We start from the raw sequence: 14,559 nt of genomic DNA, 5'->3' as shown, positions 1-14,559 counted from the left end.
TGAATAATAAAACAATGTTGAAAGGTAGGATGTAAGTGGTATTTATATTAAAATAGTCCATATTATTCTTAGTCTTAAACCAGTTTCTGAAAAAGAAAAAAAATATATATAAGGAAAGAAGTTGTGCCACTAAATCTAAATAAGTAAAAAAACCCCAGAAATGCCACATTGCTATTCAACAGAATATTTTATAGCAGCCAAATGGACAACCAGAAGAAAAAGCAATCAGCAGGTTTCCTAGTCTTTTCACTGTGATGCTTTCAATGCCCCAGAGTCTCTTCTGACCATCTGCCAGACACACAAATCAATCTTCTTACCTTGGCATTGAATTTGGCAACAAAATCGAAGTGTTTCTTCAGGTCAGTAGCCAAAATTGCCTCAATAACGAGGAAGCGGAAATGCTTGAACTCCACGTGGTCGAGGTTGACCAGGAAGTTGTACTCTGGCCTCGACATGAAAAGGTTCCAGGCAGCAGCAGCATGGTGGTTCTCCAGGACGGATCGGTCATTGTACAGCACTGCCTGTGAAAGTAATGAGGGCAGCTGAAAGCTGAGAAACTTCTTAGCCAAAGAAACACTGTAATGCAGAAATAAGAATGATGTGGGAAGGATGCAAGAGAGAAAGGCTCAGGTATGGTTGATTTGTTTGGTGGTTTACGGCTTTTTAAGATCTTCCTGAGGTATGAAGATGTGATTTTCACAGGCCTAAACAAACAAACAAACAACAAACCTAACCCCTAACCTAACAAACCCCAAAACATAACAAGAAGGATTTTAATTTCTCCCATTAATTTATTTTCAAACAATGGACAATACATTAAAGATAATCATCTAGCTTCACTTGTTGATGCTTACAACCACAAAGCCACAGCACTCATTTCTTAAAAACAGATTTATTGATCTATTTGCCTGGTCAGTATCAAAGTCCTTGATCATACAAAGATGGTGCAAGGATAAGAAGTATTTTATCAGTTCATGGACAGAAACTGATACTGAGCAGGTTCAGGTGACTTGCTCCTGGTGAGAGAGGAAGTCAGTATCCAAGCTGGCGAGTAGAACCAGAATTACTGTATCCCTACCTGACTTCTCATCAGTAAGCTATCTTTTTTTTTTACTTTCCTTGTCCATAGAAATATTTTTCAGCACAATATGCTGAAGGCAGGCAGGTCAGCTATGTAAAGTAAAGAAAGAGATCTCATAATTAAGCCAATAAATAGTGACTCAGAGTTGCTGAGTTCAACTCGCAGCATTGGAAGCAAATTCTGTGTAACCTTAGGTAAGTCTCCATTTATAAACTGAGATTATTTTCCACACAGTGTAAAAATACATTCAAAAAAGATTGCAGCTACTCATATTCTATAGGAACAACAGAAAACATGTTACGAACATGCGCAAACTGTGCCTTACTGGGTAGAATTTACAACTACCTGAAAGGAGGTTATAGTGAGGCGGGTGTTGGTCTCTTCTCCCAAGTAACAAGTGATAAGGAGGAAATGGCCTCAAGTTCTGCCAGGGGAAGCTTACACTGGGTATTAGGAAAAACTTCCTCACAGAAAGGGTTGTCAAGCATTGGAACAGGCTGCCCAGGGAAGTGGCTTTCACTGTCCCTGGAGGTATTTATGAGACATGTAGATGTGGTAAGTAGGAACATGATTTACTGGTGGAGTTGGCAGTGTCAGGTTAAAGGCTCGACTCAATGCTCTTAAAGGTTTTTCCAACTGAAACGATTCTATAATTTTGTGATTCTGGGAGTAGTTCTTCCTTTATTTCACAGTTACAGATTCTCTATCAGTCAGCAGAGCACTAGCTTCTCCTTCACTAAGACATTTTACCAGCTCTACTCACTGAGGGTTGTGAGGTTGTCTATGACCACTTTACTGGTAATCCCCAAGTGAAGTAATAATTTCTGCCACTTTGATAAGCTGTTTCAAAATATTTCATAGACTTGTGCCACAGGCACCACTGGCAAGGAGAAGCTCTCATAAAAGGTCTTCCAAAATTAACAGCAGTGCTGCCCAAGATTTATTTACCTGAGGAGCACTCGTTGCTACCAAAAAGGCATTGGTCCTTCCTGGATGATCATAATCATGCATGGCTGCAGCTACATAAAGAGCCATCAATTCAAGAGCAGGGATGTTGCCAGCTAGACATCCATAGCTGTCATCTGTAGGTGTGTATGTCTTCGAGAACACATAGCCCATATGGCCATGAGTGATCCCACTGTCAGAATCTGAGAAGAAATAAATAAATTAGAAACCTAAAAAGCCTTACCACTTATTTAGTGACTTACTGAAACAGAGAAAAACAACAAAGCAGGAAGAGAAGGAGAAAATTTACAATACATAACAGAAGAGTAAACAGATCCTGACTCCAACGCTTTCTGATACTGGGCACACGATCCAGTGCAATAGGGCACAGAATCGGAAAGGAACCAATTCTGATCCCACCTGGGGGTCTTCCAGCCATCAAGAAGAGTCTGTTCTCAAACTATTTAATTACTAGCAGTAAGCCATGGACTCATGGCCATGCTGAAGCTTTGTGAGTAACTATCTTACCATTCCTTCATCTAATTTCTTCACCATATAGATTAGTCTATGAGACATGAACAGTCAAAGAAATGGACTAGCATCAATTATGGTGCATATTTTCCAATCCAAAGGTCTAGACTTTGGATCTTAGCTGATCACCCTCTTACCAGTCTCTTTTTGAAGCAGCTTGAACACGCCTGCCACAGGCAGATACTGAGTGACATGCTATGCTAATTTAATATGCTTAAATGCATTTTACATGCAGTTGAACAATGTCTTCCAACTAACAAACATCAACCCCTCCCTCATTTCACCTCACCTACAAAGCCTCCAACAACCCTTACTAATTAAATTTTCCAGAAATAAAAAACGTGTCCTCAAGTACGATATATGTGTCACACAAACAACACCAAAAAAAAAAAAAAGCAGAAGTGGAAGTGATTTCTGTAGAACAAACTCCTGCTTTTCCAGTACCTCCCTCAGAACTCGAACAAAACACAGATAAGTCCTCTGGTTGCTATAGTTGGACCTGGAGAAGTTAAGATAAAGATGCAAGAACAGCTTCCTGTAAATAGCAGACTCAAAACTGTGGAGGAATGGTCTTGCAAACTAGTTGCAAAAGGGAAAGTCTCTTTCTTTGGAGACAGCAAGAAAGGGCAAAGAAACATCTCATGACAGCCCAGCACTGGCAAGAGCACACGCCTCAGTGGTTTTGTAATAGCAAAGCAATGCAGGGTTTGAGGATTTAAAAGTCTACACTGCTTCTGGAACAGCACTTAAAAGCACTAATATAGTTTTTCTAGAAAAAAAGCTATTGTAAAAATCAAATGATTGCAAACATAGGTTGCTATGGATGACCACAAAAGCTTGCATTCCTGCATCATTAAACGTAAAGTATTAGGTTTGAGGGCCAATTCCATTCTCTTCAAAGTTACACAAAAACACCTTAATGCCATCAACATTCAATGTGCTACTGAACTTAAAAGTCTATATAATAACAAGTACTGCATACCGTCCTCAAATTGTTGGCTTTTACACAGTAAACTTCAGGACAAGAACTTTAAAACCACAACATATATACTTGAACATTTAAATATACCTGAATCACTTGCTGACCCGTGATCATTAATCACAGTTGGGAGTCCTGGGATGGGCTGAGTACTAAGGTACCAAACGGCATGTAGAACATCTGTTGCATGGATTCGGTTGTGATCTGTAATACAAAGCAAATGATCCTGCTATTAAACAAGGATATTCCGACAGAGGTAAATCAGCACCATCTAGTGGGTACTGTGTGACAGTCAATCGAACAGAAACAATCATGAAAAACAGATGTATTCTGTTAACATTCCGTTTTTCCTCTACTACACTCGACGCACATTCAATGGCATGTCTCACACCAGTCAAGAAAGAGGAAACAACAAAGAACTAGGGGGATCTGTGTAAGTATCACTAATGCTGAAGTTGAACTTCATCCCAAGAATCAATCCCTCTGTGGGAGAAGAGGAAAGAAGAAGAAGGGATAGAGAAATCCTGGAGATCCATGTTTGACCTCTTGCCACAGCTAGGGGATGGATAATATCTGCTTTTGCTGGGAACAGCCACCTGCCCCCTCCCACATTACGGATCCCACATTTCCAAACCCTAACAGTAGGGGAACAACCATCAGCTTGCACTTCCTTGGCTCTGGAAGAGGAGGCTCACAGAATAACTTCACCGTCTCGCTGACCCTAAACTGCAGTACTTGAGGCGACTGGCTACACTTAAAATCAGCATATCCTGCCTGCCAAGGGCAGGTGGGTGTAACACACAAAGATATTCACAATTTGCAATCGCTTTGCTTACTCACTAAACATGATCATAATGTTATACCTTTTGGCCCTTGTATTTACCGCCCACTTTCCCCTTTTGCTCTTCTTTGTCTTCCCTGTGACCCTCCCTTAAGTACTCGTTAGTGATTGCTACCTGAAATTCTGAACAGTAAAACAACAAGCAGCATAGGAGTGGATACTTTTTGAAACGAGAAAGTAGAATAAGGAAAGAGTCTCCTCTTTCCTACTTCCTTGAAGTACTAAGAACATTTTTTCAAAGACGCTAATCTCCTTATGCAAAAAAGCTAAAGAAGAGTCCTGCATGGGGGGAAGAGGGGAGGAGTCTAATGATTTTCTCAGGAGGAAAGCTTGGATGAGCCTCTTGTGAAACTTGTACTGATTTAATCCAACTGGGATAGTCACTATTATCTTTGTGTGAATAACGCTTTTTTTTCAGCAACCAGACAAATAAAGTGGTTAACTCCAAAGAAGCTGGTTTGGTTTTTACGCCTTTACAGAAATGAAAAAATGAAAGGTAAATTTATTTTATATTATGCAAAATATTCCGCTTTAGTAAAACAAAACATATCTAAGAAAAAAACAAGGAAACGAAGGGCAAGATTCACAAAAATTCCTAAGACTCTGTGAATAGTTACATGTTCTGAAAAAAAGACTAATGGCTATCCAGTAACGTGGATGGCCTGTAGGACATCCATCTATAATGCCCCCAGGTATATATTCTGCCACTTTAAATCCTTGCTCAGAATCAAACCAAGGAAAGATTCTCAATTTGGCTTCTCAATTCCCAAAAGAGAGACTGAACCACCTGGCTAGAAGGCATTCTGAGGTAGCTTTCCTTCACTCCCTCACGCTGTAGTTGTTCCAAATGGTATTTAATATTTTGAGAGAAAGACTATGTGATTCTACGACGTAGTTGCCATCACAGAAACGTGGTGGGACAATTCGTATAACTGGAGTGCAGCTATAGTGGGATATAAACTCTTCAGGCAGGACAGAAAGGGTAGAAGAGGTGGTGGGGTAGCCCTCTATGTTAGAGAGTTCTTTGATACCCTTGAGCTCGATTATGGCGATGACGGTATCGAGTGCCTGTGGGTTAAAATCAGAGGAGCCCACAAGAAGGTGGATAGTGTCATGGGAGCCTGTTATAGACCACCCAGCCAAGAAGAAGCTGATTAGTTCTTCTATAAACAACAGGGAGTAGTCTCAAGATCACTATCTCTTGTCCCTGTGGGAGACTTCAATCTTCTGTATGTCTGCTGAAAGTACAATACAGCAGAAAGGAAGCAGTCTAGGAGGTTCCTGGAGTGCATGGAAGACAACTTCCTCACACAACTGGTGAAACAGCCAAAAAGGGAAGGCGTCCTCCTGGACATGCTGTTTGTGAACAGAGAAGTTCTTGTGGGGGATGTGACAAATGGAGGACACCTGGGACAAAGCAATCATGAGATGGTAGAATTTTCAGTTCTAGGTGAAGAGGGGGATTAGCAGAACAGTCACATTAAACTTCCAGAGGGCAGACTTGGGACGGTTTAGAAGGCCAGTTGGCAAAGTCCCATGGGAGACAGTCCTTAAGGGCAAGGGAGCCCACGAGGGCTGGGTGCTCTTCAAAAAGGAAATCCTAGCAGCTCAGGAGCAAGCCGTTCCTATGTTCCAGAAAAGAAGCCGGTGGGTTGAAAAAAAAATCCAGCTTGGTTGAGCAGGAAGAACTTGAGGGACATCAAAAAGAAGAGGAATGCCTATGGGCTTTGGAAGAAGGGACAGGCATCTTGGGTGGACAACAGGAAGGAAGTGAGATCATGCAGAGAAAAAATCAGGAGGGCTAAGGCCCAACTAGAATTCAGATTGGCCAAGTCTGTGAAAGACAACAAAAAATCTTTCTATAAATACATGAACAATAAAAGGAGGACCAGGGAGAATATTCAGTCCCAATTGGATGCAGAAGGAACAACTGTGACAAGGATGAGGACAAGGCTGAGGTACTTAATGCCTTCTTTGCCTCAGTCTTTAGTAGTAAGGAAAGTTGTTCCCTGTGTGTACATCCACAGGAGTTAGAGGAGCAGAACAAAGCTCCCATGATCCATGAGAAGGCGGTTAGAGACTTGCTTGCCCAGCTAGACACACACAACTCTATGGGGCCAGATGGGACCTACCCAAGAGTATTGAAGGAGCTGGCAGATGTGCTTGCCAAACCCCTTTCCATCATCTTCCAGCAGTCCTGGCTGACTGGGGAAGTCCCACTGGACTGGAGGCTGGCTGATGTTGTGCCCATCTACAAGAAGGGTTGGAGGGAGGACCCAGGGAACTACAGACCTGTCAGTCTGACCTCACTGCCAGGGAAAGTCATGGAACAGGTGATCTTGAGTGCTATCATGAAGCACATGCAAGAGAACTGGGTGATCAGGCCCAGTCAACACAGGTTCATGAAATGCAGGTCTTGCCAAACAAACCTGATCGCCTTCTATGACAAAGTGACCCGCCTACTGGACGAGAGAAAGGCTGTGGATGTGGTCTTCTTGGACTTGAGGCTCTGGAGCGAGTCCAGAGAAGAGCAACAAAGCTGGTGAAGGGGCTGGAGAAAAAGTCTTATGAGGAGCAGCTGAGAGAGCTGGGGTTGTTTAGCCTAGAGAAGAGAAGGCTGAGGGGAGACCTTATTGCTCTCTACAACTACCTGAAAGGAGGTTGTAGAGAGGAGGGTGCTGGCCTCTTCTCCCAAGTGACAGGGGACAGGACAAGAGGGAACGGCCTCAAGCTCCACCAGGGGAGGTTCAGGCTTGAGATCAGAAAAAAAATTTTCATGGAAAGGGTCACTGGACACTGGAACAGGCCACCCAGGGAGGTGGTTTAGTCACCTTCCCTGGAGGTATTTAGAAGAAGGGTGGATGAGGTGCTGAGGTGCATGGCTTAGTGATTGACAGGAATGGTTGGACTCAATGATCCTGTGGGTCTTTTCCAACCTAGTGATTCTGTGTGTGATTTATTAAATCAGCGTTTCAGATATTGTTCTGGGAGTTGGGAGAAAACACGTTCGTCCTCTATTCCTCAACCAAAGGGTTATCTGTCAGCTAAAAGGGGTAATAACTCACTCCCTCCTCCTGAGGGGGGAACAAAAAAAGTCTTTTGCATTTGAAGTGGTTTGGTATATTTGATTTGAACTAGTAAATACTGAAATACTGATGACTGAAAGCAGGCTTTTTAGTGAATAAATGATTCACACTGAAAAATAACTAGTTGAGCTGTAGTTGCACTTACCTACTTGGCATATTTTTCCTGCTTTACAAGGCTCATGTCTTTTGTTAGCATAGCACTGCTCCTGTGTGAAAATCTAACCTGCTTATGGGTGTAATTGTTTCAAGAACCTCCAACATGAGGCACTGAAGTATACTTTTTCATCAAGAAAGGGTTCTTTGTACCTATAGCTAAAGCTACCTACAGTATCTTTATATGGTTTCAGGCTTGCACAGAATTTGTCACGAACTATTATGATGCAAAATGAGACATTAAATGCAATGGAAAAGAGACAAAAGAAGTTGTGGTTCAACATGAGCCTCTGACTTAGGAGCCATCCACTTGTTAGTGATGTAGCAGAAGGAAAAACAGCTGCTATAATGACAGAAAAAAGGCTTCAGTAACAAAGTATGTGGAAAATACCCAAAACTTCAGGAAAGCACTGTTACCTGCTGGGAATTTTTACTTACAAGGTATCTCTCGGTATCCACATTCCAAGGCATGAAAGTAGTTCATAAATTCCCTCACTGGTATTTTAAAGGTTTCAAACAGCCCCATGTCTTCAAAAAGCCTGTATGACACCTGAAAAAACAAACCCACCATCTTGCTAAATAGACCAGTAAAAATCTAAAAATTAGATATAAAGACCATTCTCCAATTATTCCATTAAAACCTGCTTTCCTGGTAGTACTTTGTCAAGTACATTTGATCCAGCTACAGCTTCAGCTACTTGCATTTCCATATGGATGTGGTTACATAGCCAAATAGACGAGCTATTAGTACCAAACAGTCCTCCTCATTCCTTCATTACACTCTTCCAGATGTTCTTTTCTTCTTTTCAGCCATATGGCTCCACAAAATTTTGCAAACACCTCAGAAACATGCACACATGAAGGTTGGTACCCCAAGGTCCTTAGTGTCTTAGGATTCTCCAAGGGGTATCCATGAATCAAATAAATTTCCTGAAAAAGGAGAACAGGTGAAGGAAGGACAAAAGGAGAGAACCATTCAGATCATATGCATTATCTCCTTTCTCTCTACTCCATTTTGGAAGGGGACAATAGTGACTTTGAAAGGGTTTCAGAGGCAGCAAGTGACTTTGTAAGCAGAGCTGTTCCAAGTGTTCCTGCATGGAAAGAAGACTGTAGACACCCAGGAGAGGAAATATTGGAATGGAAAGTATGATGGAAAAGTGAGGGGGTGTTCAGAACAGACAATGTTCAGAAATGTAAACAGCAGCTGCTGCAAAATGGACACTTTTGAAAATGATTTTGAACTTTACATATGGAACAATGGTATATAGTAAAATTACTGCCTGACTTTCTCACTTCTTTCACAAATTGGACCCTAAAGCCTTTCAGCTGCTTATTTATTTACTGCTGTTAAATAAATTCTGTCCTTTTGATGCCATTTGTCTGGTAATGATCTGTCTAGAGCTAAGCAATCTAAAACACATTTGGAATGATGAGTGCTATTTCAATAAGAAATTGTTACAAATTATGTTTTGTGTTCTACACCTGCACGTAAATCAGCTATCTGCACCTATTTATTTCTGTATATTGTGTATATAAATTGGGATCTGTGAGCTTCACCTGAAGTTTAATAAACAACTTCAAATGTCCCGCAACTGTGGGTTTTTACCGTGAGAATAATACAAAATGATATGAATTTGCAGCCTTGATGATCCACCCCCCCTACTCATTCCCTACCAGGAAATATCTGCATGTGAACTACCTCTCTGGCAAAGCATTGTAACAGGCAGTGATGATGCAGAGACAGGTTGAGTGTGGTGTCTGACATCACCTGGGATGCCCCTTCTAAGGACACATATGTGACAGTTGGGGTTCCGCTGGTAGCCCCGCATCTTACTTCTGTTCCTACCACGATGACAGAAGTGCTACTAGCAAAACAGTCAGAAAAATCACTGCTTGTGCTAATTTCTTTTTGTAGCCACAGGAGCTGATCATAAAGTGAAAAGTTCTTTATAGCAAAAAAGCTAAGGAACTACTAAATTATAGCGGTCTGCAAGATGTGAGCTTAGAATAAAAGACAGAGTCTGCAGAAAGCAAAATTTTACTCTCTGAGAAACCCATGGGGACCTCCTGTACTGAGGCAGAATGAAGAGACTGACTTTACATGTAATTCAGATTAGAAAATACATAGAACTCTGTTTATCTGGAATCATGGCTGACATAAATCAACTGGGACCCAAACTTACAGCTACATAGAGAAGAGGTGCTTTACACTCTAGTCTTAGATCACTGAATGTTGAGCTTCACATTTCCAACAAAATGTCCCTGGATAAAAGAGGAAGCATAAAGAAATCTTGTTTTGCAGGACCAAATCTTACTGTTCTACATTACCAATACTGGACAGGTGTCCTAAATAAAGCATGTTATAAAAGCACGTTTTTCCTCCTTTTGGGTGTGGAATTCTACAGCAGTTGAAAAGAAGTGAAACTGACTGTAATGGAAATAAATGATAGCTCTTCCCCATGACTTGGAGTAAAAAAAAACCATTATTCTCTGTGGTCATTAAGAGAGGATAAACATTGATGCAAGTCATTTAGATGTTTCTGTACTGTTTTCTTCCTTTTCCTTTTTCCTAACATATGAGAAGGAAGAAGGAGTAAGGGCAGGCCAGGAAAAGGGAAAAAAAGGCATTGATTTCTTCCAGAAAGTCAAATAACTGAAATCTTTCATTAAAAAACAAACAACAAAATCAACCTCCCCAAAAACCTACACAATTTTTTTTATCCATTACTTGGGATTAACCATTCTTAAACATTTCTGCTTTTTAAAACCCATCCTCCCCAAGCCATATGCTGCTTCCTGAACTCCCTGGCAGTTATCAACCCCACAGTAGCTGCTGTGCATTCCCTGCCATCAGGGATAAATCCAGGAAAACTCTGATGGCTGCCAGGCACTTGGCAGTGGGTGCTCCACACTGCCTCTTCCCTCCCTCCCTCCCTCCCTCCATTTTCTGCTTGTCTGTGCAATGATTGCTAATGCTTGAATGAATCATTTATAACTTACATAGTTCTAGCAGCGCTGCCTGAAGCACTTCTCCTAGATGATTCTTAAAGGAAGCTTTTTTGGAAATGGGATGATTATTCACATGCACCTCCCCTCCCTGAGTGTTGCACACACACATAAATCATAGAATCATAGAATCACCAGGTTGGAAAAGACCTCCAGGATCATGGAGTCCAACCATTCCTATCAATCAGCCAGCAGTGTGCCCAGGTGGCCAAGAAGGCCAGTGGCATCTTGGCTTGTATCAGAAACAGCATGACCAGCAGGTCCAGGGAGGTTATCCTCCCTCTGTACTCGGCACTGGTGAGACCGCTCCTCGAATACTGTGTTCAGTTCTGGGCCCCTCACCACAAGAAGGATGTTGAGGCTCTGGAGCGAGTCCAGAGAAGAGCAACAAAGCTGGTGAGGGGGCTGGAGAACAGGCCTTATGAGGAGCGGCTGAGAGAGCTGGGGTTGTTTATCCTGGAGAAGAGGAGGCTGAGGGGTGACCTTATTGCTCTCTACAGCTACCTGAAAGGATGTTGTAGAGAGGAGGGTGCTGGCCTCTTCTCCCAAGTGACAGGGGACAGGACAAGAGGGAATGGCCTCAACCTCCACCAGGGGAGGTTTAGGCTAGACGTTAGGAAAAAATTCTTTACAGAAAGGGTCATTGGGCACTGGAACAGGCTGCCCAGGGAGGTGGTTGAGTCACCTTCCCTGGAGGTGTTTAAGGCACGGGTGGACGAGGTGCTGAGGGATATGGTTTAGTGTTTGATAGGAACGGTTGGACTCGATGATCCGGTGGGTCTCTTCCAACCTGGTTATTCTGTGATTCTGTGATTCTGTGAATCACTAAACCATGCCCCTCAGCACCTCATCCACCCATCTTTTAAACACCTCCAGGGAACGTGACTAAACCACCTCCCTCAGCAGCCTGTTCCAGTGCCCAATGACTCTTTCTATGAAAATTTTTTGCTGATATCCAGCCTGAAACTTCCTTGGTGCAGCTTGAGGCCATTCGCCCTTGTCCTGTCCCCAGACACTTGAGAGATGAGGCCAGCTCCCTCCTCTCTACAACCTCCTTTCAGGTAGGTGAGGTCTCCCCTCGGCCTCCTCTTCTCCAGGCTAAACAACCCCAGCTCTCTCAGCCGCTCCTCATAAGGCCTATTCTCCAGTCCCTTCACCAGCTTTGTTGCTGTTCTCTGGACTCGCTCCAGAGCCTCAACATCCTTCTCGTGGTGAGAGGCCCAGAACTGAACACAGGATTCGAGGTCTGGTCTCACCAGTGCCGAGTACAGAGGGAGAATAACCTCCCTGGACCTGCTGGCCACACTGTTTCTGATACAAGCCAAGATGCCACTGGCCTTCTTGGCCACCTGGGCACACTGCTGGCTCATGTTCAGTCGGCTGTCAACCAACACCCTCGGGTCCTTCTCCTCCAGGCAGCTTTCCAGCCAGACTTTTCCTAGTCTGTAGCACTGCACAGGGTTGTTGTGCCCCAAGTGCAGGACCTGGCATTTGGCCTTATTAAACCTCATGCCATTGGTCTCAGCCCAGTGGTCCAGCCTGTTCAGATCTCTTTGCAGAGTCTCCCTACTCTCCAGCATATCAACACTTCCACCCAGCTTAGTGTTGTCTGCAAACTTGCTGAGGGTGCATTCAATGCCTTCATCCAGATCATTGGTAAAGACATTGAACAGGGCTGGACCCAGCCCTGAGCCCTGGGGAACCCCACTTGTCACTGGCCTCCAGCTGGATTTCACACCATTTACCACCACTCTCTGGGCCCGGCCAGCCAACCAGTTTTTCACCCAGGAGAGTGTGCGCCTGTCCAGGCCAGAGGCTGACAGTTTCTGAAGCAGAATGCTGTGAGAAACTGTGTCAAAGGCTTTACTGAAGTCCAGGAAGACTACATCCACAACCTTTCCCTCATCCAGTAGGCAGATCACTTTGTCATAGGAGGCGATCAGGTTTGTTTGGCAAGACCTGCCTTTCATGAATCCATGTTGACTGGGCCTGATCACCCGGTTCTCTTGCACGTACTTCATGATAGAACTCAAGATCACCTGTTCCATGACATTCCCTGGCACTGAGGTCAGACTGACAGGCCTGTAGTTTCCTGGATCCTCCCTGCGACCCTTCTTGTAGATGGGCACAACATCGGCCAGCCTCCAGTCCAGTGGGACTTCCCCAGTCAGCCAGGACTGCTGGAAGATGATGGAAAGGAGTTTGGCCAGCACATCTGCCAGCTCCTTCAATACTCTTGGGTAGATCCCATCTGGCCCCATAGAGTTGTGTGTGTCTAGCTGGGCAAATAAGTCTCTAACCGCCTTCTCATGGATCATGGGAGCTTTGTTCTGCTCCTCTAACTCCTGTGGATGTACACACAGGGAACAACTTTCCTTACTACTAAAGACTGAGGCAAAGAAGGCATTAAGTACCTCAGCCATGTTCTCATCCACTCGTCACAAATAGGTCTTGCTGGAGGACAAGTGCAAACTTTAGGCAAGAGGCTCCCTACTTATTTTTCGCAAGCAACCCTCTTACAGTACTTCTGTTGTCTCTTGCATTTCCTTTCTGCAAACATGTCTTTAAAGTTGTTGGCACTTGGTCTCCGGCTGTGACAAATATGACTCCTCACAAGGGCTGCTCTGATGATTCTGTGAATAACCTGCCCCTCAAGAACAGATTTCCTCTCGTTTCCTTATAGAAAAGCTGCAGTTTCTCTCTGTAGAAACCATATGTGATGTTGAGATGACCAAAATTTCCTCTTGGCATCACCCATGGACCAACTCACATGTGTTGCAACAATGCCACCCTGCCTTGATGCTGCTTATGTACCAAGAGCAGAGGAGCATCACCAGCATTTCTCACCTCTATGGGCCCAGTAACAGGAGCTAGAAAGAGACCTTGACTTTAGGCTATTCTTTTTCACTTTATTTGCTTTCCAAAGCAAACAGATTTCCCTTCCACAGGTTTTAATTTTATAGGAGCTGTAAGAAGAGTGTTAAATGTGACTGAAGACATAACCTAACTTTATGGCCTGTTGTGAAGCATCAACTCAGTTGGAGAGCTTTGCTTTCTGAAATGAGACTAGTATGTAAATCCTCTCTAACTCTTATTATGCATATGTGTTAGTGCTGCATTTAGAGTACTTTCCACAGTACTTTGCACAGATGCTTTTATGGCCACTGACTGGTTTAGGATCTTTTTATATGTCTAAATCAATTTAACATTCCAAAAAGAAGAAACAGACATCTCAAGCAGCTTTAAAGATGCTACGCCAGCATTTGCTTTCTAAACTAAATCGGCTTCCCTAGAGGCACGTGTCAACTCTGCTTTGTTCCATCTCATAAATTTAACCCAGCAAGGCAGATGTAGTTAATTCAGCTTGTTAATTTACTTATTTTTAATGGATGAGCCCATTATAACGGCAAAATACAGAGAATAAATTATTAGAGCTTTTGTTTTCCTTTGTTTATAATGTCCTGGAATTTAAAAATTATACAAGACAATACTTTTGGATGGAGAAAAATATTTATTTACTTTAGCACTCTTATTTCTGAAAATAATTTTGTTAGAAACATCTGAGCAGGTGGGGGAAAGAACTAAAGGATCTATATTTTATGAACAAGGTTGAACTTGCTACATTCTGCTCTTCTGGAGTGGGAGTTATGACAAACAGCTGTTATAGAAAATGTTGGGTTTTAATCACCAATATTTAAGTTTCCCTATTTTATTTCACAGGTCTCATTTTGTGGCACTGCAAAACAGATAATGTGCTCAGAGCCTGTGCAAGAAGCAGATTTTGGGAAATAAGAGTGTGGAGCTTTACTGCAAATTGAGGGAGGCACAAGGGAATTATCCTGAAAGGTACAGAACTCCATGCAGCTTGGTAAAGTGCTTAAAACCTATAAAGGTACACATGTAAACCAGAACAAATCCTGGCTCATCCAAACTG

The 14,559-nt window shown here is 42.9% G+C and overlaps 1 protein-coding gene across 1 annotated transcript in view; it reads right to left on the bottom strand.

The window, feature by feature from the left end:
• PDE3A (phosphodiesterase 3A) overlaps window positions 1–14,559 on the bottom strand; it is a 257,471-nt gene that overhangs the window by 12,908 nt on the left and 230,004 nt on the right. Inside the window, exons 10-13 of the mRNA XM_069862148.1 lie at window positions 8,055–8,166; window positions 3,627–3,740; window positions 2,030–2,229; window positions 318–521 (exon numbers count right to left, since the gene is read on the bottom strand). Coding sequence (XP_069718249.1) covers window positions 318–521; window positions 2,030–2,229; window positions 3,627–3,740; window positions 8,055–8,166 — 630 coding nt within the window. The remainder of the gene's footprint in view (window positions 1–317; window positions 522–2,029; window positions 2,230–3,626; window positions 3,741–8,054; window positions 8,167–14,559) is intronic.

This window comes from Phaenicophaeus curvirostris, chromosome 1 (assembly GCF_032191515.1).
Source record: "Phaenicophaeus curvirostris isolate KB17595 chromosome 1, BPBGC_Pcur_1.0, whole genome shotgun sequence".
In the NCBI taxonomy this organism is placed as follows: Eukaryota; Metazoa; Chordata; class Aves; order Cuculiformes; family Cuculidae; genus Phaenicophaeus; species Phaenicophaeus curvirostris.
Note: the sequence above shows the minus strand (reverse complement) of the source record. Positions and strands in the feature narration are given on the sequence as shown.